General features: G+C 33.5%; 1 protein-coding gene across 2 annotated transcripts in view; it reads left to right on the forward strand.

Moving 5' to 3' along the window:
• Bmp5 (bone morphogenetic protein 5) overlaps positions 1-24,260 on the forward strand; it is a 112,535-nt gene extending 88,275 nt beyond the window's left edge. Inside the window, exons 4-7 of one of the 2 annotated variants that reach the window (XM_040282834.2) lie at positions 8,952-9,146; positions 18,349-18,425; positions 19,943-20,053; positions 23,336-24,260. In XM_040282834.2, coding sequence (XP_040138768.2) covers positions 8,952-9,146; positions 18,349-18,425; positions 19,943-20,053; positions 23,336-23,485 — 533 coding nt within the window. In that variant the 3' untranslated portion in view covers positions 23,486-24,260. The remainder of the gene's footprint in view (positions 1-8,951; positions 9,147-18,348; positions 18,426-19,942; positions 20,054-23,335) is intronic. The other variant, XM_078019856.1, reaches the window with a different exon arrangement.
• Positions 24,261-25,379: the final 1,119 nt, after the last annotated feature.

A 25,379-nucleotide genomic window follows, 5' to 3' on the forward strand; every position in this document is an offset into this window, starting at 1 on the left:
AACTTTGGCACTCTAGGAAAACCCAACAGATCTAAACAAAGAAACAGACAAACAAACAAATATAAACTAACAACCAGAGCCATGGTATGTATTGTGAATTGTGATCCCAATTTTGAATTAGAGAAAGCATACTATGATAGAGTGATTATATATCCCAGCTTCTTAAAAATGCATACTAATTTCTCTGTACTGTGATAAGTTTGTTTCTTTTTTTCTTGGCACTGGGGATCAAGTTCAAGGCTTTCTGCAAGCTAGGGAAGCACTGTGCTACTGAACTATATTTTCTTTTTTAAATTAAAAAAAATTAATGTGATATATATGACAACAGAATGCATTACAATTCATATTACACATATAGAGCACAATTTTTCATATCTCTGGTTGTACACATAGTAGAGTCACATCCTTTGTGTCTTCATACATGTACTTAGGGTAATGATGATCATCACATTCCACTGATTTCCTCCCCCTACCCTTCCACTCCCTCCCCTTTTCCCCTTTGCCCTATCTAGAGTTTATATACAATGAAATATTATTCAGCATTAAAAGAGAACAAAATCATGGCATTTGCAGGTAAATGGATGGAGCTGGAGAATATAATGCTAAGTGAAATTAGCCATTCCCCAAAACTTAAATGCCAAATGATTTCTCTGATTTAAGGATGCTGATTCATACTATGTTGAGCTACATTTTCAATCCTTCCATTTTTATACTCTCGACAGGGTCTAGGGTCTCTTTAAGTTGTCCAGTCTAGTCTCAAACTTGTGAACCTTTTGCCTCAGTCTCCCAAGCATCTGGGATTCTAGGAATGCACCTCTGTGCCCAACATAAATTTCAACTTGAATGATAGAAACTAGGGAAATCACCAGCTTTCTCACAGCTGCCAAGGAGTATTGAATCCTTATATTCCTACTTCTTAGGAAAGACTAACCCTGAACTTAATGAAACAGGCAACTATCACAATACTAAGTAAAAAAAAAATAATATATATATATATAATTTTTTTTTATTTTAAGTAAAAAAAAAATAATATATATATATATATAATTTTTTTTTAATGTGTGACACTGACAAGCATGAGATGAATGGTTTTCCTTAATTCTTCTTAAAGTGGAAAGCTTTTATACAGAGACCCAAGATGAAAGCATCAGCCCTAACCAATTACTAACACTGTAATCTGAGGGGAGAGCACACTACATTAGGAATAACAAGGCTGTTAAAATCTGGCCCTTTGTTAGATTGATTGATTAATTAATTAATTTGGTACTGGGGATTGATCCTAGGGGCGATTAATCACTAAGACTCATCCGTAGCCCTTTTTATTTTTTATTTTGAGACAGGGTCTTACTAAGTTGTTTAGGTCTTCGCTAAGTTTCAGAGCCTGGCTTTGAACTTGCAGTCCTCCTGCCTAAGCCTCCTCAGTTGCTGGGATTAGAGATGTGAGCCACTGTGTCCAGCCTTTGAACATTATTTTATCATTTTTTAAGATGTGATTGTCATCTTATTGTGAAAAGTAAATAAGATGATGTACATAAGTCAACAGGTAAAACATCTGTCTTCAATAACTTGTAGCTATTACTTCTGTTTTGATTTCAGAAGTATTCAATCTGTAAACCTCTCAATTCCCAACTTCCTAATTCATTTGAAAGACATGCTTCTTATACTCTTAGGTATGATTTATATTTATGTGTGGAGGTATTCTTTATAGGACTTTTCTCTGAGGTGACACAACTAATAGAAAAATGAAAATTGTAGTTATGCTATGAGGTCAGATGTTGCAGCTGAACTGAGTTGAGCAAAGGATAAATACTCCTGGAAACCAGCTATTATTTTGCAAGCAAATGGTTCAGAAGGATGCTTTTTCTCTGGGTGCCACCATGAAATCATGGTGTTATGCCTGGTCGCTAATGTAGGGTAAGCCAGATTGTGTTTTTGACATAATTAGAGACATGAGAAAACAATGAGGAAAAGATCCATTTCTTTTTACCTGGAAGAATGCTTTGTGATCATACCATTCTATGTGAAGGAAAGAATTAAGCCCTAAATGTCTTAACTCCACATTTTTGGAAGTAAAAGTAGATACATACTATGGCATATTATATTAGGTATTTCTTTATTAGTTCTCCACTGTGTATTTTAGAAAATACCTTTACTTTTTTTACTCTTCTCTTCACTAGGTATTAAAATAGTTTATTTTTCCTCCATTTTGGTAGTATAAAAGTAGCTTGTAATCATTTTACAGATTCATTTATCAAATAAAAGTGAGATCAAATATTTAATGAACTATGATTTGCCATATTATATAAAGCTTTTGAATAATATATCAAATTAACTGATAAAAAGAACTCTTATTATTATATTAACACATTATATTTTTAAGACTTTTGTTTGATTTCTGCTAAAACTTTGCTTCTCAATAATTTTATTTAAATCTTCCATGCTATTAAAAGAAAGAATTCTCTGTGTACACTTTTTTTAATTTAAAAAAAAAGCCATATAATAACTGGAAAATAAACTAAAAATAATTCACTCTTCCCATGGTTTTGTGAGAAGAATGTTTCTTCTTAAAATAAATGAGGGCTATACAACCAACTGCTAACCAATCTTTTGAGGGCATGTGAGAAATGATGTCGGTAAGCTCATAGGGCCTCTGGGGAAAGGTGCTATATAAAGACTAGAGCTATTAAAAAATCAGGGCTTTTGTGGAGGTAAACCACAATTCTTAGTATGAGATTCATATTTCAACCAGAAGAAAATATTGGGCCCCAGGATAAACCATCTGTTGGGCATTGCATACCTTGAGACCCAAGTCCATGGAAGGAGACTTGCCATTATTCATCACCTCATCTCTGCCCTTCATGCAGTAAAAGATTTTAACATTTTGGGCAACTTCCACAATTGTGAACAAACCTTGATCCTGCTCCTTTATGACTCTCAGTCTCTTGGTCCCCAGGCTCTCCTTCCTGGAGTCTCATGGGCTTCAGTTCCCAAAGGTTTGTGTTTTTCTTGTCATGCCTTTAGTCATCCTGCCTGTGTTTGTGACCAAATATCCTCATTCCTTTTCTAATCCCCACCATGTTCTCAAACTGTAGGGTATTACAGACTCTCTGTACAATTTTTAGAAATAATGTCAACTCTTTTAAAAATCTCTTCCCCTTTAACTTCTCCACTCCTTGTGTACCCCAATCAGAGAGGAAAATGAATTTCTTCTGCTGCTATAAGTTACCAGGATCCTTACCACATTACTCATCCTCAGAAAACTCAGTTCACATCCCTGTGTCAGGGTATGTTTCCCAGTGCCCTCCTTGGATTTTATGTCTCCAGTGTGTCTGTTTTCCTTTCCTTCACCAGGAAAAAAATCATATGCTTGTTTACACATATTATTCCATTTTTCCTTCTCTTATTTTTATAAATTTTAATATTAAAATAATTATAAATATACTTGATATAAAACCAAGTGGTTATGTTTAAATTACTCTTATAAATTCCAGCATACAGATGAGAATGGAAAATTCTAACAAAGCATTGCATGAGAAGCTTTGTTTGCTAAATAGAACTCAAGAATTACTGTGAAGAATCACTTAAAAATCTTACCTTGCACTCCACAGTTCAAAGAAATATTTTTCAAATACCCCTTAACAGTGAGTTTCCATTACCACTGAAACAGTTTTAAATCACAGCTTTTCCTTGTTTTTGTTTAAGTTTATGAGGCCATGTAAACCATTTTAAAATTTGAGCAGAAATGTTAAATTACATTTGTGGTATTTCATATCTGTGGCTTATATGTGGAAATGGGTCTATGTTTTTAATACAAAACTGAAAAGTATGCAAAATTTTCATCAAAGTATAACAAAGTTGAAATTGTAACTAGATTACAATATGCTTAATTTAAGGCTACACTGAATTAAAGTATATATGGAATTTAAGTAGGCAAAATTCTATCTTCCCTACATTTCTTAAAATTTCATGTAAACATGATTTAGTCTATATGCTGGGTAGCAAGTTCTGGACGTTTTAAATCATCCCTTTCCAAAAAGAGTAAAATTTCAGTATAATTTAGAGTAACAGAATCTGTAATTGAAAAGTATCAGAACCAAAGTTAACCGCAGGTTGAAAATAAGTGAAGATCAAGTAGATATGTGAATGAAAAATAATGAACTGATTTGTATTCCATGAAGTAGTCTATAAAGGATGCTGGAAGTCTTTCTCTGAAAGTCTTTCTCTGAATGAATGAAAGATAATTTGTGCATCAGTTTCATCACAGGTGTTTTGGGTTAAACAGTCATTGCTGTGGGTTTATAGGAGAAAAACCAAAGTTGGATTCTTGCTAACATCTCCAAATGATATCAACGTTTAGACTCTGATAAATCCTCAAATGAGCATTTTTCAAACTGTGTATCCTACAAGGAAACTAAATGCTCATATTTGGAACCACTTATCCTTATAACATCAACATATGTCTAAAGAACTGTTTTATGTCAGAATCTCCTTTAATAACTGTGTTTTAAAAGAAATAAACAATTTGAATGCCACATTTTGCAAAAGGAATGGTCTGAAATACAAAACCAGTGAGTTTAGGATGGATCTTTGGTTCACCAGCTGACCTCCATTAATATAAATTTGAAATAATCTCAGTTGGGTTCTTATGAAAGGGATATCCTGGGACATTACTCAAATCTATACTCTGTCCCAGTACTCAGATAAAGTCGTAAGGGTCAGAGTGTTAGAACTGGAAGTCGGAAAAATTTAGTAGCCTCACAAACTTTAGTCTTAATTCCTGTAAGCATTTCTTTAGAAGATAACAACCCAACCTTAACTTTACTCATATTTATCAACAAAACAAAAAATAAAAAAACAAAACCAAAAACTTTCTTTTACCTTGCTATCTTTACAATAAGCTTGAGGTGAAAACAAAATGGCCAACGTACAAATAGTTCTAAAAAACCTTTCCATATGCAAAAATTATTGGACATCTCATTACCAAACTCTGGACTCCTATAATTTTTTCATTATTCCTTGTACTTCATCATGCAAGCATTCCATAATCCATAAAGAGACACAAACTGCCATCAGTGAGATCAGTGGAAGACTGGCACATTCTTCAAAGAATCTGTTCTATATCCTCTTCATCATCCCCTCTCCCTTTCCACTTGTGTGGGAGAACACAAGTGCATCTCTGCTTGAACAATTCCCAGCAAACGTTCTTCACTTCCTATTATCACTCCACATGTTTACCAGATCGCAGCCTTACCCCAATCCTGGTGTATATCATAAACACATGTGTATTCCACAGGGATTATTTTCTTGCTCTGAGAGCATATTCCAAAGGGAGTTTTCATCCCATGACTGGCCATCTCTTGCTCTAGTGCAATTTCCAGGGTGCCTGAAGAATGTCATTGCTGTCTGATTGCTATTCTGATCAATTACCTTCCATTGGATGCTTCTCTTTTCTGGAGTCTATGCTGATGCTGACACCGGAGCAGATGCCTGATTTCGAGGTTGTTCCATTGCTGCCATCCTCTCCCATTGTGAAACTGCTCAGAAGCTATTTGTCTAATGTAGGGAGAATATTTTTCTACTACTGTGTCACATTCTGTTAATCAAGTGCCAAAGTAGTGCTACCTTGTCCTCCCATGTGTTACAAAGACTTTGGATTAAAGAGTTCATTAGATTTTCTTTGAATCTTTTTTCCTTTAAAAATTAGAAATTCAACCACTGGAGCTGTGCCAGAAGTAACTGAATTTATAGGCTCAAAAATCTCTACTTCCTTTTGCTCCCTGAGATATTGTTATTATTTGAATCTATGCTTTTGGGATTCACCTTTCCCTTAGGTTGACTTTTTGCTCATGAAGTAGCTCCTCTTCATTCAAATACATGTCTGTTAAATTAAAACTACCAATGTTCTAGCTATATCTAAACATGGCTGAAACCACGGTGACTAAATTTGATATCTAGCTGGTTTGGTTACCATACTTTTATTTTAATGCTCATTTTTAAAATGGTCTATCTTACTTTTCGTTGTGTTGTCAATATCTCCATCTGTCTAAACTAGAAACCACTCAAAAATAAGAGTCAGCTCTGAAAAGCATATCCATGGTGGTACACAGACCATGTATAGTTTTCCTTAATCAAAATGCTTTAGGTAGTCATCTTTAATTATGTATTGGTAATATCTTAAAACATACTATATATTTAATAACAAAATTTAAAATGTTCAAATAAACTTTTATAAAGTATTCACTATTTTAATATATGCAATATAGACTGGATTCCTGTCAGTATTTTAAACAAAATTAATTGTTCAGCCACTCAAAAGCTTTAGTTAATATAATCAATATAGGTATACTATGACTTAAGAAGTAGGCTAAATAGTTAATGCTTCTGTGTGTAGTTCAAGACTAAGGGTAACTGAGCAAGCACTAACTTATGGAATCTTAATAGTCACCTCATTGCTGGAGTAAAAAGGAAACCAAGAGGAAACTTAATAATATTAAAAGTTATTTTAAAGGGAGTTCACATTGATTTGAAGGGTACTTTGCTTCACATACAATATCTACCTTTGTAAAACCTAAGAAACCCATATTTGTAGCATACATCTTTATAGTTTTCAGAACATAAATCTTTAGAGTAGTATTATTTCTCTATAGATAAAAATTAAAAGATTGAAAGTCTTTGGAATAAAAATAAAAGAAACCCGCTTACAAACCAAAGGAAACTTGGAACTTTGAGTTAAGTGCATATTTAACTTTAAAAGGGTCAGTGTGTGTAGTAATGAATGGAAAACTGATTTTATTATATTCCATTTGTGAACATCTAGCAGCAACCTATTTCAGCATTAGAAAGATCATATATTAAAAATGATTTCTGTAGTCATCAATGTATACAAGTAAAAATTTAGTTCCTGTTAAATTAACACTTCATTAAAACATCAAAATAAAAGCTTTGACAAATACTTTTTTATGTCATACCCAGAGACAGAAAAAAGTTAGAAAATTTGAAGAACAGATTGCCAGTTATTCTATTCTGTAACAGTTAAGTTTCGCAGTTCTTTTTTTTTCTTTCTTTCTTTCTTTTCTTTTGCTGAGCTCTCTGTCACTGGAAACATCTTAAACCAATTTCAAGTGCTACACCTGAATAAACATGTTGTAAAAGTGTTTATGTATTGAAGTGGGTCAGTTCAAGGTATGGTATTTGGCTGGAACTTCTAATTTCTCTTTTTACAGCAAAAGGGCTGCCAGAAGGAGGAAGTCTGAGCTGAATTAATACATTTGTTACAGTGGAAGTAGAATGGAAACTACTCTGACCACAAATCAAACTGCCTCTTTCATTTATGCCAGTGATAGAGTTTTTCTAAGAAATGTAGACTCTGGCATAGAGCCACTGTAAGTTTGCATTTAAAAGAGAAATCTATATGCTTATTTGTTCAAGGTTTACTGCTTTGATTATTTGTAAGTCCTTTTTCTAGTAGGACTGAATGTAGTGGCATTTGTGAGGCAGATGACCATTTTAATACTTGTATGCATTAGATAATTTTCCCCAGTATGTTGTAGTACAGTTGTTGAGGACACCTATGCTGCCTGGATTGGGGCAGACTGTCTTTTAAAAATCAATATCTCCACATTTAAAGGACCTCTGTGTCCTTCCCAACAGCTGCATAGTCTCACATGACACAATCTCATATTCTGACGGTAGAAGCTCTCTGCACAATACAAGTATACACAAAAGTGTTTATGCTGCCAAAATAAATTTTGTTAAGAGCAAGGGTTTATTTGCTAAAATGCCATTGATGCTGTTTCAGGACTTGTTTTCTTTTTCTTTCTTCTAAGGTGGGTCAGGTCTTATAATGGACTGAGACTGCTCCACAGACTTTACAGAATAAATATTTTAAGAAAACATGCACATTTCTCAGGGGGAAAGCCGGAGTCAATCATGCACATATTTCAAACCACATTATAAATTATTCTTACAGGATTGGTAGTGTCCATATCTAAGTAGTAACTTTGTATAAGTTTTGAGTAATTCTCAACTAAATTTACAACTTAAGGTTAAATAATTCATCCTCTTTGAGTGACTTTTAGGGAACCAGATATCAGTCAATGGTTTTCTTTGTATACATAGATATTATATATAAGTTGATATAGTACTTCTATAATTTTTACATAGACTATATTTAATTTTTAGTGACAATTATTTTAAATTAGAAAAGGCTAACAAAAGTGAATTATAAAAATTCACCTGAACATTTTTCTCTTTCCTGAGAGTCTTCAGACTTGGTTTGCTTCTTCTGAAACTTTTTCAATAAACATTATTCAGGTATGTCAAACTCAGGAGTGGAATTCTAAAATTTCCTAGTTTACTTCAAGATACTTCATAATGAGGATGAAGTGCAACTTAAAAGCAAGCCTCCATCCCCGGAAGGGTCTTCCAGAATGACCTGTGAAGAGCTTTAAGTAGAGCACAGAGTTCTCAAGTTTGCGAAAGCCCTGGGCAGAGGCAAAGGCGGAAAGGCTCTCAGCGTTAATTAATACCTGAAAGGCTGAAATTGGCTGGAGAAAGTAGAAACACCTTCTAGGCATTCAGCTTTTACCACTTAGAGGAAAATTATGAGGTCTTTAGTGTGGAAGAGTCTGCAGATGAGATTTCTGGAATTGTTATTCAATGTGGACATTTCCAGGCTGATGGGTAGTCAAACCTTTGAGGTCTGAGAAGGTATCAATGAGTGAATGTGGCCCAAGGGTGTTCTGTGGTGAAAGTATGATCACAATAAAAAATTAAGCATGAATGTTTGTCTGTAATAGTAACCCCACGAATGATAAGAAACTTGGCTTATAAAGAAAAAAAATTGTGATACTGCTTTAAAACTTTTGCCTTTTTCAAAGTACCCTCAGAATTGATTCACATCAGGTAAATTTTATCTCTTGTAAAATAATTCCTTGTGCGTTGTATTCTAGGACGCAGTATCAATGTGAAATCTGCTGGTCTTGTGGGAAGACATGGGCCTCAATCAAAACAACCATTCATGGTGGCCTTCTTCAAGGCCAGTGAGGTACTTCTTCGATCAGTGAGAGCGGCCAACAAACGGAAAAATCAAAACCGCAATAAATCCAGCTCTCATCAGGACTCCTCCAGGATGTCCAGTGCTGGAGGTAAGATAAAACTAGAGCAGCAGTTGTGCACAGAGAGTTATGGGGTCACATGTTGCAAATCAAGTAGCCACAATAAATTTATCCTCTGTATAGACCTTCATTTGGTATATTAAATCTTCCAGTGATGTTTCTAGCATCCCTAGAATGTTTCGTCAGTGAATCACTCAGTAATTCATTTCAAAATAAGTAGGACTTGTCTTCATATGTTGAAAGATTCAGTTCAAATTAAAATCAAACTGGCATTAATTAAATTATGAAATGGCTAGATCAACAAAGTCAAGCCCAAACTAAATGACATAACTTGCTTCGTTTAACCTCCCCAGGGCCTCTAAATATGGATGGTCAACCAGGAAAATCAGCATAAATTCTTCTCTTTAGTGCTATTTACTAAATTCTTACTCTTTGGTACTTAAATAGGGATAAAGCAACTCATTTCTTATCTGAATATAGGAACCGGACAGATTGTATGATAATTAACATAATATTTATATTTCCATAAATTATTTGGAGGACTGTTATTTGGTGTATGACTATATATATATATATATATATATATATATATATATATATATAATGTTTTGGCAAAATATTGATGTTCAACTGATATCAGTGTACTAGGAGTTTAAACTGTTATTTAATAGAAGAGGAGATAAAATTACAAATGATCAGAACGCATCTAACTTCCAGAATCTAAAGTGGCAAAATCAGGCTAATTATACCAAGAAGACTTATATTGAGTCCAGGCTACAAACAAATTTGAATAACTTGTTCTTAGATGAAAATGATGGCTATTTTATTCCAAGAATTTATTTTTATCTACAAAAATATGTTTGAACAGGGATTCACCTAGAACAAACTATTGGTTCATTTATACAATATGTATTCATTTTTGTTAATATCCCCTGGATCATGTCAGGGACAATGGGTGAGCTGGTACCCAAATAGACATCATTCCTTCATGTGGTATTTCTGCAAATTACAATTGTAATTTAAAATTGCCTTTGACATTGTCCCCCAAATATTCATTTTCCCAGGTTTCTTGAAAATGAAAAATCATCCAGCAGCTATTTATTATTCACATTTATTATGTATGAGTGTTTAGATAAGAAACAGATTGTAAAAACTTTGTTTTTTGTTTTCATTTTTCTGCATCTGAAATTCTCCACAAAAATACTAAATGAAATTCATTGAAGATTTCCCAAAGTGTAAGCACCAGGAGAATCATGTTAGAATGAAGTCCTTTTGGTGCCCAGCAACAGAGGCAGGAGGGAAGAATTATGCATAGAAGAATTATACATTATACTGAATTAAATACTACATAAAAATGATGTTTTAAAATAATTTTCCACCAAAGACATTTAACCCCTCTTTCATTTGAGAGTAAACATGATATTATGCTGTGTTACAAAGCTATTTTGTAAAGATCTTCACAAGATATTTAGTTTGGCAAAAAGTTGTAATTGCTTAATATGAAGAGGGAGAAAAATAACTTTCCAAGACCCTTTCTTCCTTGTAAATACTAGCCTGTCAAAGTTGTATATTTTTCTTTTCATGTAGAATGGCTCTAAATTTGGTTGAAATGTTTTTAATTTAATGTAGCAGACTGCATTAAGAGAAGGGTTGGCTAAACTTTGAATAGAATAGTAAATAATTTTTGAGGAAATCACAAAGAGAAAAGTAGAAGTCACATACTTAGTATTAGAATTCCTAATTACTCTGGCAGAGGCGTTCCAGCAATTGAAATCATCAAAGTCCTTTTCCCTATTGGCTAACTCTATTTATCTTCTTCCTGCCCACAAGTAACAAATGTACTTCTATACCCATAGATGAATAAAACACATGGAGCAGAAATCACGTAACTTTTCACCAGTTTCCTAACACCATTTAGACTACGAAATTATTCTAATATAGACCAATATTTTCTTTTTTAAAAGTTTGTCATTGGCAACCATTTCTGTGAAATATGTGGTAGATGGTTTTGGAGCATGTTCATATTTTGATAATAAGAAGAAAGAAGGTAGCTGGTTTGTGTCTATGAGACTTAACCTTTCAATAGGTAGTAATCAAGGGAACTGGGAAAAGCCTCATAGGATTTGGCCTAAAGACAGGGGTTTAAGGAAAAGGAACACTTAGTATAAACAGAAAATTTGATACTTAGGGGACTTGAAATGCCAATGAAAATTTTAAATTATCTGAATATAAATAATAAATTCTACAACAGTACCAGCTTTTACAATAAAATACTGTTTAAAGGATCCTTGGCTAAGAAGGAATAGAAGGTGGCTTTTAGGGAAGAGAGTTGTATTCCATGTTTAGTTGCATCTATCTTTCTTGTCTTTTTTTTCTCCCTCCCTCCCTTTCTCCCTTCCTCCCTTTCTTCCTCCCTCCCTCCCTCCTTCCTTTCCTTTCTTCAAAGCATATCATTAAATGTTGAAAATATCAGATAGCACACAGGATGCAGGAGGATTAAAATCCAAGTTATTTTTGCTGTCCTTACCCTCATTTCTTCCCTCTTTGCTGTCCTCTGATTTCTTAATGCATTTATTCTTCCATATCCCCATGAGAAAGCTTAGAACAGTGTACAGCACATAGTGGAAGTACCCCGAATCCCTATGGAATAAGTTAATGTGTTGATTGTGGGGAAAATTAGCTTCCATAAAAACCATTGCATCTAGGTTTTCTGCAAAAACTGCCCATCTCTCCACTGTTCTTCTTCAGGGTTTTGGCAAGAAGTTTGAGCCAGGCATTCTGTGGGAGATATTGCCTATTTCACATTAAGGCAACACAGTGAATATTCCCTTGAAATTTGAATATGTGTGGGAAAGAAATGGAAGCAATAGCTGAATTTTAAGGTAGCTACTCTTTAAAATATGAAGACACTAGATTGGTAGGTCTTTTAAGGAACTACTTAAAGAACTGCTTAAACTTTAAGAACTACTTCTAAGAACTACATAAAATGCTAAAAACAACCAAGTATAAAAACTCTGGAAGAATCAACAGGGAAAATGGTAGGTCCTGTTGTTTTAGTCATCTTTTTCATTGCTATGACCAAAAGATCTGTCAAAAACAATTAGATGTGAAAAGTTTATTTTGGGGCTCATGGTTACAGAAGCCTAAGTTTATAGACAACCAGATCTATTGCTCCTGCCCTGAGGTGTGGCAGAACATCAGGGCAGATGAGTGTGGCAGAGAGGCTCAGGGCATTACACAAGGAAGCAGAGAGACACAGACAGCTACACTCTTGAGGGACAAAATATATATCCCAAAGACTCACCTCCTCCATCCACACCCTGCCTGCCTACAGTTATCACCTAGTTAATCCCCATTAGTGGAATAATGCATGGATTAAATTAAGGTTCTCATAATACAATCCTTTCACCTCTAAACTTTCTTGCATTCTCACACATGAATATTTTGGGATCACTTTATATCTAAATCATAACACATGTCATTACAGGATGGTGAAAAAGATTATTTATAGCATGTTCACTACTAAGGATTCTTGAAAGTGGGTCAAAGTATGTGGTGGCCTTGCCTAAAATTATGGTATTTCTTAGGGTAAGTCTTTCATACAGTTTCTGAATGAAAAATTCTACACTTACTTCTCAATTTAATTTTTTTTATTTTTTAAATTTTAATTTGTTATATATGACAGCAGAATGCATTACAATTCATATTACACATATAGAGCACAATTATTCATATCTCTGTACATTTACTTCTCAATTTTTATAGGCATTGTCTCTTGCCTAATAGATTCTATATAAATCCATGCCTCTTGACACAACAGATATTAATTAAAACAAGAACATAGAATTAATTGGAATTATTTCTTCAAAATGTTTTATATTACATAATTAGTGTACTCTTTAGTATTTAAAAATAATAAAATCATAATGTTTTCCCTTATTAATTTTTCCATGATGTTGCCCTGCTATACTGATACTAACATGCTAAGTGTACTTCCAAATATTTCTCCACATACATTTTCTCTCTCTCTCGAGGTAGTAAAGATTTATTCCAAAGCTCCCCAAATACCAGGCAAGCACTCTACCACTGACTGAGATACATCCTCAGACCTTTTTAAAATTATATTTTGAGATGCCACAGGGTCTCCCAAGATTGTCACAGGGTCTCACTAAATATTCAGACTGTCCTCAAACTCAGTGATCCTTCTGACTTAAACTCCTGAGTAAATGAATCTCTTATCCACATTATTTATATAGAATTAACATTAATAACTATTATCTGTTCCACGAATCATGCAAAATTCAGATACCATTCCTAAAAAATTATTATTTTAGTGCATATAATAGGTAGTCAGCTAGCTTTATCTATTTTTTCATTTAGTTATGTATTGTCTATCTTTAATTTAATCTTGGCTCTACCACTTTCTAGTCATATAATCTTGGATTAGACACGAATTACTTACCTGAGGAAAAACATAGACTTTTTTTTGAAAAGTGAAGGGATAGATGAAACCATTGCAGGCAGATGTACACAGTTCCAGGATTATGTACTGGTGTTGAATGGGTAGTATATGCAAGCATTTCTTTGTGAGAAGAGTGGAATATCAACTAGGAAGCTATGCTTAGGCCCTAAACCATAATACATATAATCAGAGACATATGAAGAAAGAGCTGGAAATGTAACTCAGTAGCAGAGGACTTGCCTACACAAGGTAGTGAGTTCAATTCTCAGTAATGCAAACAATCAAAAGCCCACAAAGAAAAAATAAGAGATGTATGAGGTGAACAGAAATGAAGTATTATCCTAGGATTCAAAGTTATTGGAAGAAGACAGTGTGGAAGGATACGGTAACCAAGAGTGCAAAGGGCTTTCAATAGGCTATTAAAACTAGAATAGTGAAGTGAGCCAAGTAATGGGGCTTTGTGGACTAATCTAACATAGGATCTGAGGGAGAAATAAAGAAAATCAAGACTCTTTCTAAATTTTCAGGTATGGGCAGGTGATATATTTCAGGTATGGTGACTGATGATCCTGTTAACTAAAATAATGTTGAAACAAAGTAAGGTCAAAAGTAGAAATAGTCAAATGGATAAAGAAAATGTGGTATATATACACAATGGAGTTCTACTGAGCCATAAAGAAGAATAAATCTGTGTCATTTGATGGCATATGGATGGAAATGGAGAATATCATACTGAATGAAATAAGCCAGACTCAGAAAGTCAAGGGTTGAATGTTTTCTCTCATATGTGGAAGCTAGAGAGAAAGCTAAAATAAAATGGGATCTCAACAAAATTGAAGGGCAAGTAGTAGAGTAGAAGCAGGAGACCAAGAGGGAGGGGAGGCAAAGGGGAAAAAATGGGAAATGAACTTAATGAAATTATATCATGTGCATGTATGAATATATCACAATGTATTCCAATTCCATATATATAACTGAAATGCACAAATAAATGAATAAAAGAAGGAAGACCAATAAAGTAGAGGATCAAGGGGAGGAAATTGGGGAGGGAAGGGACTAGTACTTGGGATTGAAATGGAGAAAACTTTTTTATATATTTATTATACACATTTCTATTATGTAGAAAATTATTCATATGTCAAAATAAATATCACTATTATGCATAATTTCAATGTACTGAAAATTAAAAATGGAAACAATAAAAAAATAAAAAGCAGAAATTGGAGGCATCTGGGAAATTTTTCAATTAAAGGTCTTGCAAGCAATTAGAAGCTAAATATTTTGCTTAAGTTTTTATTCCAGTGGGTTCTCAGGTGAAGATGTTAATTGGGTCATTCAGATGTATGACTTGCTGAGCAGAATTAAGGAAATAAACCAGACAGTTATTAGTTTAGGGTGTCTGTTTTATGTCACCCATTCATACCTAGACAAGCACAGATATCCCTATACTAGGAAATAACATAAATTGTTCCTGGTTTGTGCGTGTATTCAAACAGTTAATTTGCTGGGGTGGAATGTGGTGAATAAACTGAAGTAGCTATAATATTTTTAAAACCCCTTCTTTGGATGGGATTGCTGTTGTTTGCAGTTTATCACATATTTCTCTACTCCCAAGGTCATATCAAATCTATATTACAGAATAGTTCATTGCTGTAGCATCATTCTTTCTTTTGTGCCTCTTTAACAGACCTTCCTTTACTGTCATTGTCCATTGGCTGCAAGTAAAGTCCTTTGTTCTAATGCTGCAGGTGCTGACTTCCTTTTCCCTTTGGACACTGGGAATGAGAAAACTAACATCCTGTCTTGTTCTAAAGCTGCTGTGATGCTTAAATGCTAAATTCTATTTTGAATGTGTGATTGACACCTCTCTCTCTCTCTCTCTCTCTCTCTCTCTCTCTCTCTCTCTCTCTCTCTCTCTCATTTTACCTCCTGAAGAAGCTAATACTATTTTGAGACCAATGTTGATAGATGGAATTTTTTGAATTTAAGTATTGTCTGTTGTTCTCTTCTTAGGGAGGCTAGACTACATTTATTTGTTTTCTCAGGAACTAGTATGCGTCTTAATATCTATGCAGATTTCAGGATATTTTTAATATCACTTTTTATGTCCATATCTTTCTTTTTCATATTTTCTAATATTTTAAAGTCAGACTTTATTATATTGTATGCATATACGAATGTGTGAAAATAAAGCCCATCAATATGTAGAACTATAATACACCAATAAAAAAGTAGAAAAAAAATTAAATTTGTACTGCATCTGGAAATTAGCCACAAAGAAATTTGCATAAAATTCTAATAATAGTTTCAATGTTTTTGCTTTGTTTTCTGGACATTATTACTATTAAGAGAAAACAAAGGAAAGTACTATACTATAATGCCTGCATTTTGTTTGAGGCATGTTAGTGTACTTTTTCTAGGATCCACTGTGGCAACAAAACATTTTAGTAATTTCAGGTATGACTTTATTGTAGGCAGGTTCATCAACAATAGAGTTATCTCCATTTCATTTTAATCTCCTAAGGGCTACCAATTAATATTTTTAAATATATAAATCTAATTTCCTAGCCCTTTATCCCACAGCTTATTCTACCAGTCATTTATTGTAAATCTAACTGCAGACTTTGCTGGTTTGGGTACAACATTTACTTCACTCGATATCCATTAATTTTTATTTCTGACAGAATAAGCATATGGTCCTAACTCTATGAAATCAGACTCTTGGAACCATATTTCATTATAAATTTCATTGCTCGTTACCTTTATGTGATGTTACATTATATACATCACTTAGCCTGCATGAAAGCTGCATTGATGGAACAGATATATTTGGACTTTAAAGTTTTACTTTCTTTTTTTATAAACATAGAATTCAAATAACCATGCATGTAGTTTATGGCTTTTCATATATACTTATCCATTTCATGCTTAAAGTACAGTTGTCCATTGCCTGAATAAAGTTAATTCTTTGTGCTATTATTTAGATTAAGGGAGACTTTTCCCTGAAGAACAATAGTACCAAGTCTCAAATAATTTATTTTTTTCTCCATTTTTCATTATTTACTTTTAAATTTTGTTCCAATTGCACAGTAGAAATAATTGATCTAGAAATTTTAAAATCCTCAATTTCAAAAATTTAATCACTCTCTTGTTTCCTAGACTGATATTTGAAGGATCCAGGAATGGCAGACAACAGGGCCCCCCATGATGGACCCCATTTGATCTCTGGTTTTATTGAAGTTTGAATAACTAAAAAGGCAGATAGCACCTTAACACAAACTTTCTTTGAAATAAATAATTTTTTTCTCTTTCATATTTCATATTAGAAACAATCAAAGTGAGTTAAGATGTTATTTGTATAAAGCATGCATATGTTCCAGAGAAGACAACATAGAAAAATGTTCCATAAAGTTGTATGTTTCTTTAGTATTTTACTTCATTCCAAATGCAAGATTGGAGTTCTGCATTTATACTTACCTTTGAAACAATTATAAAATATTATGGGTATTCCAGATTACATTCCAAAATATGTAATGAAAATAATTTTTAGAATACTGAAAAATCTGTTTTATTAATCCTTCAAATGTTTATTGAATGCCTACTGTGTGTCACTTACTGTATCAGACCCCTGGAATATGTCAGTGAACTACACAGAGCCAAATAAGACTCTTGCTCTGGTGAATTTACATTCTAGTAGGAGAAAACAGACAAGCAGCAGTTTATATAATAAATGCGTGAACATCATAGCTAGCATTTGACAACACAGTAAAGGAAATGGGGAAAAAATAGAATAAGATTAGAAAAATCAAGAGTATCAGGTTTAGGGTTGCAACATTAATAGGGTAGTCAATGAAGGCCTCCTTGAAATGATGTTTAAGCAAAGACTTGAAAATAAAGCCTTGTAACCACTGTGAGAACAGTTCACTCTCCCTGAGATGGGAACATAGTGGGACTTCCTCCAGGGAAGTACGACAATAAAGTTTACTTTTTATAAGACCCACTTGACTGGTTTTTTTTGTAGGAGAGCAAAGGCAAAAGCAGGGAGGCTAGCATTGAAGATATTGAAGTAATTCAGGCTAGAAATGGTGGCTTGTAATGGAAGCAATGATGGAGGTGAGGAGAGTGGGTGGATTTTGGATCTATTTAAAAATAGTGCATAAAATGCCTGGACAGACTGGATGTGAAAGTGAAAACAAAACAAAAGAGGTGTTTAGACTCCTGGTGTTTCTTTTAATTTTGCTTCGGTTTTTATGCCTGGGGAAACTGATGTCAGTCAAGAATGGAGAACTCTAGAAGTGGAGAGGTTTTTGAGGAATGATCAGAAGCTCAATTTGGAGGTACAATGAATTTATGATATTAAAATAAAATCAACTAGTAAGATCCCAGTTGTCTGCTTGATGGAAGATGTTAAAAAATATTGTAAGAATATTTATTATAGAAAAATATACTATGTATGACTAAATTAATGAATGAACACATATTGAACAGTTAGTATACCATACGTGGCAATCACAAGGCTATGCCCTGTCATACAGGTGGTAACATATTGGGCAGAAGATACTGTCTAGGTTTTACAAAAGAAGAAAGGACATGTGGCATGATTCAAATGCATGTGGTTGGTCATTGGCTCTAGCTTTAGGATTCAAACTGATAATTTAAATCTTCAAATATAACCCCTTTAAAAATCTTGACAGTGATCTTATAGAAGAAATATTGTATACCTGATATTCAGCCATTTATATAATATGTGATTTTTAAAACAATCTTCAGATTATAATACAAGTGAACAAAAACAAGCCTGTAAGAAGCATGAACTCTATGTGAGTTTCCGGGACCTGGGATGGCAGGTAAGGATTTTAAGTCAACTTAGATGCTTCTTTTCTCCTTTATTGTAAATCGTTAGAAAGTCACTATCTTTGTCAGTAATTTTCCAAGTATAGTTTTTGATCATTTTGAATGACTCTTCAGGATATATTTTATCCACATAATTTTCATTTCTCCCTTTGGCTTGCTTTCACCCTTGATGCATAATAAGTATATTTTATGGTATAATGCAGTTATCTGAAAAGAAGTATGAGTCTATAATATTTAGGAATTGAAAAAAAAAGAATAGTGTTGTTTAAATACCCCCAACTTTAAATTGAAAATGGGTAACATATTAGTTCAGACTAGTACTCTTAGGTTCCCAAACTATCAGCCTAGGAAATAGAACTATAATCAATAATGTCTCTGTCATAAAGTAGATGTACAAAAAAGATGTTTCTTTCACTTACAATTGTATTATTAGTAGCAGGGTATGGTAGTACACACCGATCATCCCAGCTACTCAGATGGCTGAGGCTAGAGGATTGCAAGTTCAAGGCCAGCCTGGGAAACTTAGACCACATTTCAATATAAGAATAAGAAGGGCCAGGGATTTAACTCAGTAGTAGAATGCTTTCTCAGCAGAAGCAAGAGCCATGGTTTAGTCCCCAGAACAAAACAAAAAATCATATTGTTGTTAAAATATACTTCATAAGTAAATTGAGGAAGAGAATTTAACCAAAATAATTTTTAATGGCTCTGTGTGAAAAGAACTTAAAAATGAAATAGAATAGTCATTAAAAACTATTTTGTTATATTTCCTTTAATATTCTATTACAATGGATTCTCAACATACACAACAATTTTATTGATAAATAATATTAATATGTAAACATTTTCAAAATTTTCATAAACCTTCAACATGAATATCACAATAATTTTTACATTTACACTAAGTTTTGTTTCTCTGGAGAGAAAATTCAGGGCAACAATTCTGCATTGCCAATGATTTAGCTTCCTGAAATTTTTCATGTATACTTTTAAGGAATTTGTTCCAATTTATTTCTGCTAAGGAGTCCATAAAGTCAATGCAAGAATGAAAAGAAAAATAGCACATGGAATAAATATTAAAGCTTTAGGAAGTTGTCAGACTTCTAAAATGGGGAATGAGTTATTAAGAAATAATGAGAATTATCTCAATTAAGTTTATTTGTCTTGTCCTTTCTGGTTCACTTGAACTTTGTGGAGTTCGTCATTTCCTGTTTAAACAATATTTAGAATGCTATCTCATGATTATGTTTGTATTCACGAATACATACATGGATTAATGCATGCTATAAATGTCTTACATAGCAACCTCCTGGGAGAAATGAGAAGAGGACAAATTCTTGCAAAAACATTTATACTTTTTTGGTAAATTTTAATTTAAAATTAAAGTGTGTGGGAGAGGCTATCCTATTGGAATGCTTGTTGGATCAAGAAATAAAACCTTTTCAGATGAAACTTCTTTGAGTATTTTCAAGTAGGTGATTTTATTTTCTCTTTTCTCTGTGCATTTCAGGACTGGATTATAGCACCAGAAGGATATGCTGCATTTTATTGTGATGGAGAATGTTCTTTTCCACTTAATGCTCACATGAATGCCACCAACCATGCTATAGTTCAGACTTTGGTATGCTTGTTTTTGTAGGATTGAAATGGTTTATAATGCAAGCGCAATATAATGTTGTTTTAAAGAAAAGTTATCCATTCATAATCATCAATGCATTAGGATATCTTCCCAAGATACCTTGTTATTTTTTATAGCTAAGGTAACAACTGTGGATATAGTGGCTTAAATATTACAGAACAGGGAAGGATCCAGTTGGGAATATTGGAATAATCATGTGAAGCAATCCTCTGTACTGATTTCTTCCCTACACAGTATGACTAATTAGGCAGGTTCCCAGGGAACTGTGTTTAACCGAAAATTCATTAATAATCATTACAAAAATATTGACTAATAGCTGTGCTGAATTTCATCTGAGAGTTTTTGCTTTAAATGTTTAAGGATGTCCTGTAACATACTTTAGTATTATTACAGTTCTTCAATAAGGTATTAAGTAGGAGACTGATTGCCGTTTCTTGATTCCTTCCTTCCAGTCCTCCCTCTCTCTCTCTCTCTCCTCCTTTTTCTCCCCAGCCCCATTCTCCTTCTTCCTGTGTAATCTTTAAAGTGGAAATGATCTTCCTTTTTCTCTTCCACACTCTCAGAAAATTATCGGTGATTAAATCTCTAGTAACTAGGCTTATTTTGGTGAACAATATAGTGAAGTGGTGTTGACTTTTGATGGTCTCTGTACCATCTCTAACAAACGTATAAAACCTCTGGAGAATCAGATGTATCTTATGAGGTTCCCAGAGGATATACTAGATTGTGTGATATGATTCCAACTCAATGTTTGGATCATTATGAGATTTATATATCTATGTATGTAGGAGGAAAAGGGTGGAACACACACTACTTTAGAATCAAGAATTAATGTTAGAAGTAGAGCTGCTTGGTGGATGGCAACAAGAGAGGAATGGATATTAGGAAAAAACCTTTCTTTGGAATGAGGCTGGTTTATGACCCCTATCAAAAAATAATGATAGTGCTCTTAGAATTTGAGAGAAATTGACTTTAGAATGTTGACTTTTTCCCCATAATTTATTTAAAATTTAAAGCCAGTATAAGGAGTATCCCAATTTACTCCTGAATAAGGATTAATATATACATATAAACTGACAGATCAAATACTTGAATGCACTGTTGTTTTACTTGCATCTGCATTAACTTCATAAAATGATACAAAATAATTAGGATTCAGAAATTCTCATTGATGGCAACTACAGTGTGGGCATTATAAAAATTTTGGAAATAACCTTGGGGTAGAAAGAAACATATAAAACAAACATGTATTTCTGGTAGGCTGTCATTTACAAATGTATTTCTTTTAATGAGATTACCCTAGTGCAAAATTCATGTATAGAGTGAGTTCCTGGGGGTGCCTTCACCTTTGCTGTCTATAAATGCACACTCTTCTTGATGTAACATAGCACTTCTTGGGTAGTTGGGAAGGAAGCAGACTCTGCAAAGACAGTGTGTCATACATACCAAACCTCAACCAGTAGGCAGGGGCATTCTGCAGCTTCATCTTTTGAAAGGACAGTCACAACTGCCATCTTTTTGTAGAGTCACAAAAGAAACAGCTCCTATTTGCTTATAAAGTAATGTCACTTAATTTCTCTCAAAGTTCTTTGCCCCTTTTTATTGTTAGTTCAATAACTGTATAACTTTTCTTCCTTTGATATGTATTTATCTATATCAAAGTTCCCCTCAGGCCAAGCAATGTTTGCTTATTGGCAGAAAGCCTTTATCAAATATTCCCTTCTCTCATCTTTTTCCTATAATAGATAATTATTATTTCAAGTCTTAAAGCTGAAGTCTAAAAGTCAATGTTGAGCAACAAACATTTAGAAAAGATCTGACATGAACTTGGAAGAAGACCTTGCACTGCATTGCTGTCCTGGGTGTAGGACATCAGTCTCTGCAGAACTCAAGCAGACATGGGAAGCTTGATTTTTTTTTTTTTCCTGGCGTTGCGCATACTTTTTATTTGTTCTATGAAGGACATGAAACAAGAAGACAGGCATGTTTGTTGTTAAAAGAAAGCATGTTTATGACTAATAGACTTGAGAAATCATTCAAGAACAATCCGTTTTTTACAGAGTGACTGCTTCGTGGGGCTGCCAAGGCCATTGAAACGTGTGGTTATCCATCATATATGTGTGGGTTATGGAAGATAAAGCTGATGAGGGACACAAGCTGCATCTGAAATTCGTAGAAGCTGTCCAACTTTTAGTTTTGTGAGGTCTTAGGAAACTTCAAGTTCATGTCAGAACACCTCATTTTTTCTGCTGTTTCTGTCCACATGCAGGGCTCCTATATCATTTCAGCCAGGGAATTATGCAGCCAAACTATAAGAGGCTGCATTTGCTTTTTGTAGATCCCTTAAGACTCATCAAAGGGACTTCCCATAAACTCCTTTGGGGGAGGGGCCAGAAGTGGGTGGGAAAGGGGGGAGGCACATTCTGGCTCCTTGCTCAATTATTGCAACTCACAGGCAAACTGCCAGTCTGATCAGAATGAGCATGAATCCTTTACTTAAGCACTTCACTTTCATGTATGGCCACCTTTTTAGGCTTCTAGTGGGATGGATATTCAATTTGTAAAGTATCTGGTCCCATTGCTTCTGGTTTAGCTTTGCTTGCTTCTTGGCACTTGTCTAGGATTGGGCAGGGGAGAAAGAACATACAATGATGTTAAACTTCAGTGAATCTGATAAAAAATTCTATGAAGAAGAATTGAAACCATTGCTTTAAAACAAATATTGGATTATATCTGGATTTCATTTCATTATGATTTTTATTCTTCCTTCAACATTGAAAATTAAGAGTTGACATAACATTTATGACTCATTTTTTAATTATTCTTAAAAAATAATCCATACATTTAAATCTTTCTGTAGTCCAACTGTGTGTCTTCATTGATTTGTACTTACAGCTTACATATTTCTCATGATGTGAATAGAAATTGTCATTTCAACTAAAAGCAACTCAGTGCAAGTTGTCATGTTCTTTCCCCAGGAAATTTCCACTGAAGAGACAGTTTTCTTTATTTGATGGGCTATTTTCAAGCCTCCCACCGCTGCTTAATTAGAACGGGGACATTGATTCTTGGTGTTAGTGCTTAAGAATACATCCTTCACTACCAGCCCCAACCCCACACCAGTCATGGAACATAGTAAGAGAAAGTTGGTCAGATTAAGGGTGTGCCTGATGGTGGATGACAAAACAAGCATATTATTTAAAGTTGCAAACAAATGTCTCTTTACCCTATTTCTTAAAAAGACATTTTTTTTCCCTTTCTCAGGTTCATCTGATGTTTCCTGACCATGTACCAAAGCCTTGTTGTGCTCCAACCAAATTAAATGCCATCTCTGTTCTGTACTTCGATGACAGCTCCAATGTCATTTTGAAAAAATACAGAAATATGGTAGTACGCTCATGTGGCTGCCACTAATATTAATAATAATATTAGATAATTATGGCAATAACAAAAGATTTGTATTAAGGTTTATGGCTGCAATAAAAAGCAGACAAAAGGGGAATTTCCTAAAATTAGTCTGGCTCATTTCATCTCTCTTCCTATGTATAATATCATGTATATAGTCATTTTTATTTATTTAAAGGTATATATTCTCCTTTGTGGATGCCTTATCAGTTAAATCTGCTATATAGGTCACTATGTTATATAGCATGCTGACTCCAATTTTATTCCATTTCAACATTTTTTCTTCATACAATTTTTATATAATTTTTGAGATTAAACAGAACTCCTTTGACTGTTTAATATTGTTGAAGGAAATTGAATGCATTTGGTTACATTGTGCCAATGAAAACTATGATAGGATATTTATTTAGAAATAAAACTTTAAAAAATAACAACCCAAACAAAAAATGCTTGGATAAACATAATTTTTCTTTTACACTTTCTGCTTCATTAGATAAAGTGAAATGTTGAACTGGATTTGAATAAATAAACAGTAGGCAGAACATAGAAGCTGAAAGATTGCACATAATTGTTATAACCATTTGGTTTAACAAAATTTGTGTAACTGTAGGAGCATGTTTCTTCTTGGCTTGTGAACTGTAGATTTTGCAAGGAGCTCAAAGCTTCAGGAATTCTGTGGAGACAGGCTTCAGCCTGTGTCCATAACTTTCCAAGTTAACACTAAAAAAATTGTAGAACAACCTTCTTACCTCAAATAAATCATGTCTGCCTATTATCTAGAACACTACTGCTGCAGATTTTTTTTTTTAATTCAGATTTAAAAACTTAGTCCAAAATAAAGAAACATTTACATGTGCTCCATTTCTCTCCCTACAGACAAGAGTCACTGCATGCATAAAATGTGCTGGGGCCAAGGATGCCGACAGAGCCATTTTCTTTAGCCTTCCTTTATAACTGAGTTTGCTGATTGATGTGATGCAAGGGATTTTATTTGGAGTAAAAGCACTGAAACTAAACTGAAGGAAATTACCAAAAGTCCCAGAATGGCTTTGACAGAATTGCCATTTTGAAAGAACAGCTGAAATCCATTTTTCATATCTTTGAGAATGAGCTCAGTGAAAACCTTTTTGTAAAGGGATTTTGGAAACCTTCCTTCAAGCACAAATAATTTCAAATGGGAAGATTATGTTGTGTGTGAGAGTATGTGAGTGTGTATATGTGTGTGTCTGGTGTGACTATTCTTCCCTTAGAAAATAATTTATTTTCTCTGTTGAAATGCTGTTAAAGGCCTTTCTTTAACAAACACTGATGTTTGGAAGCATGACTAAGCACTTATGGTGGCTCTATGGTTAGGCTTATTTGCAGTTTACTGAAAATATTTCTAAAACACCATTTATTAATCATTCCTTTGGATCTTTCAAACAAATCTTATATTAGCAATGTTTTCAGAATCATTCTGGGTTTGTTTGTAATTCAGGTATATGCAATATTGTTTTAAAGTACAGTTTATATTACAGAATATGCTATTAACTATATTGGGGTACATTAAGTAATATATTTTTAATTAATAGTGTACCATTGAGAGAATAAGAAATGGAAGTCTATTATATTATTCTTTAAATATACTGTTTAAATATATTTTAAAATACATTAAAATTGTAATGCAAGTTTCTGCTGTGCTTGATTTGGTTCTTTATTTAAGATAAAATGTATTTATACAATAAATGTAGAGTATAAGAATATTTATCAAATGTAATTAAGTGATTTGTTATATTACTTCTGATTGCCACAATTTAAAAAAATATTTTTTAATAATTAAGTCACTATTAAATGGACAAAGCACCAATTCATGAACCACAGATTTTCTTGATCTATTCAAACAACAAAGAAATATTAATAATAG

The sequence above is a fragment of the Ictidomys tridecemlineatus genome, chromosome 8 (assembly GCF_052094955.1).
Source record: "Ictidomys tridecemlineatus isolate mIctTri1 chromosome 8, mIctTri1.hap1, whole genome shotgun sequence".
In the NCBI taxonomy this organism is placed as follows: Eukaryota; Metazoa; Chordata; class Mammalia; order Rodentia; family Sciuridae; genus Ictidomys; species Ictidomys tridecemlineatus.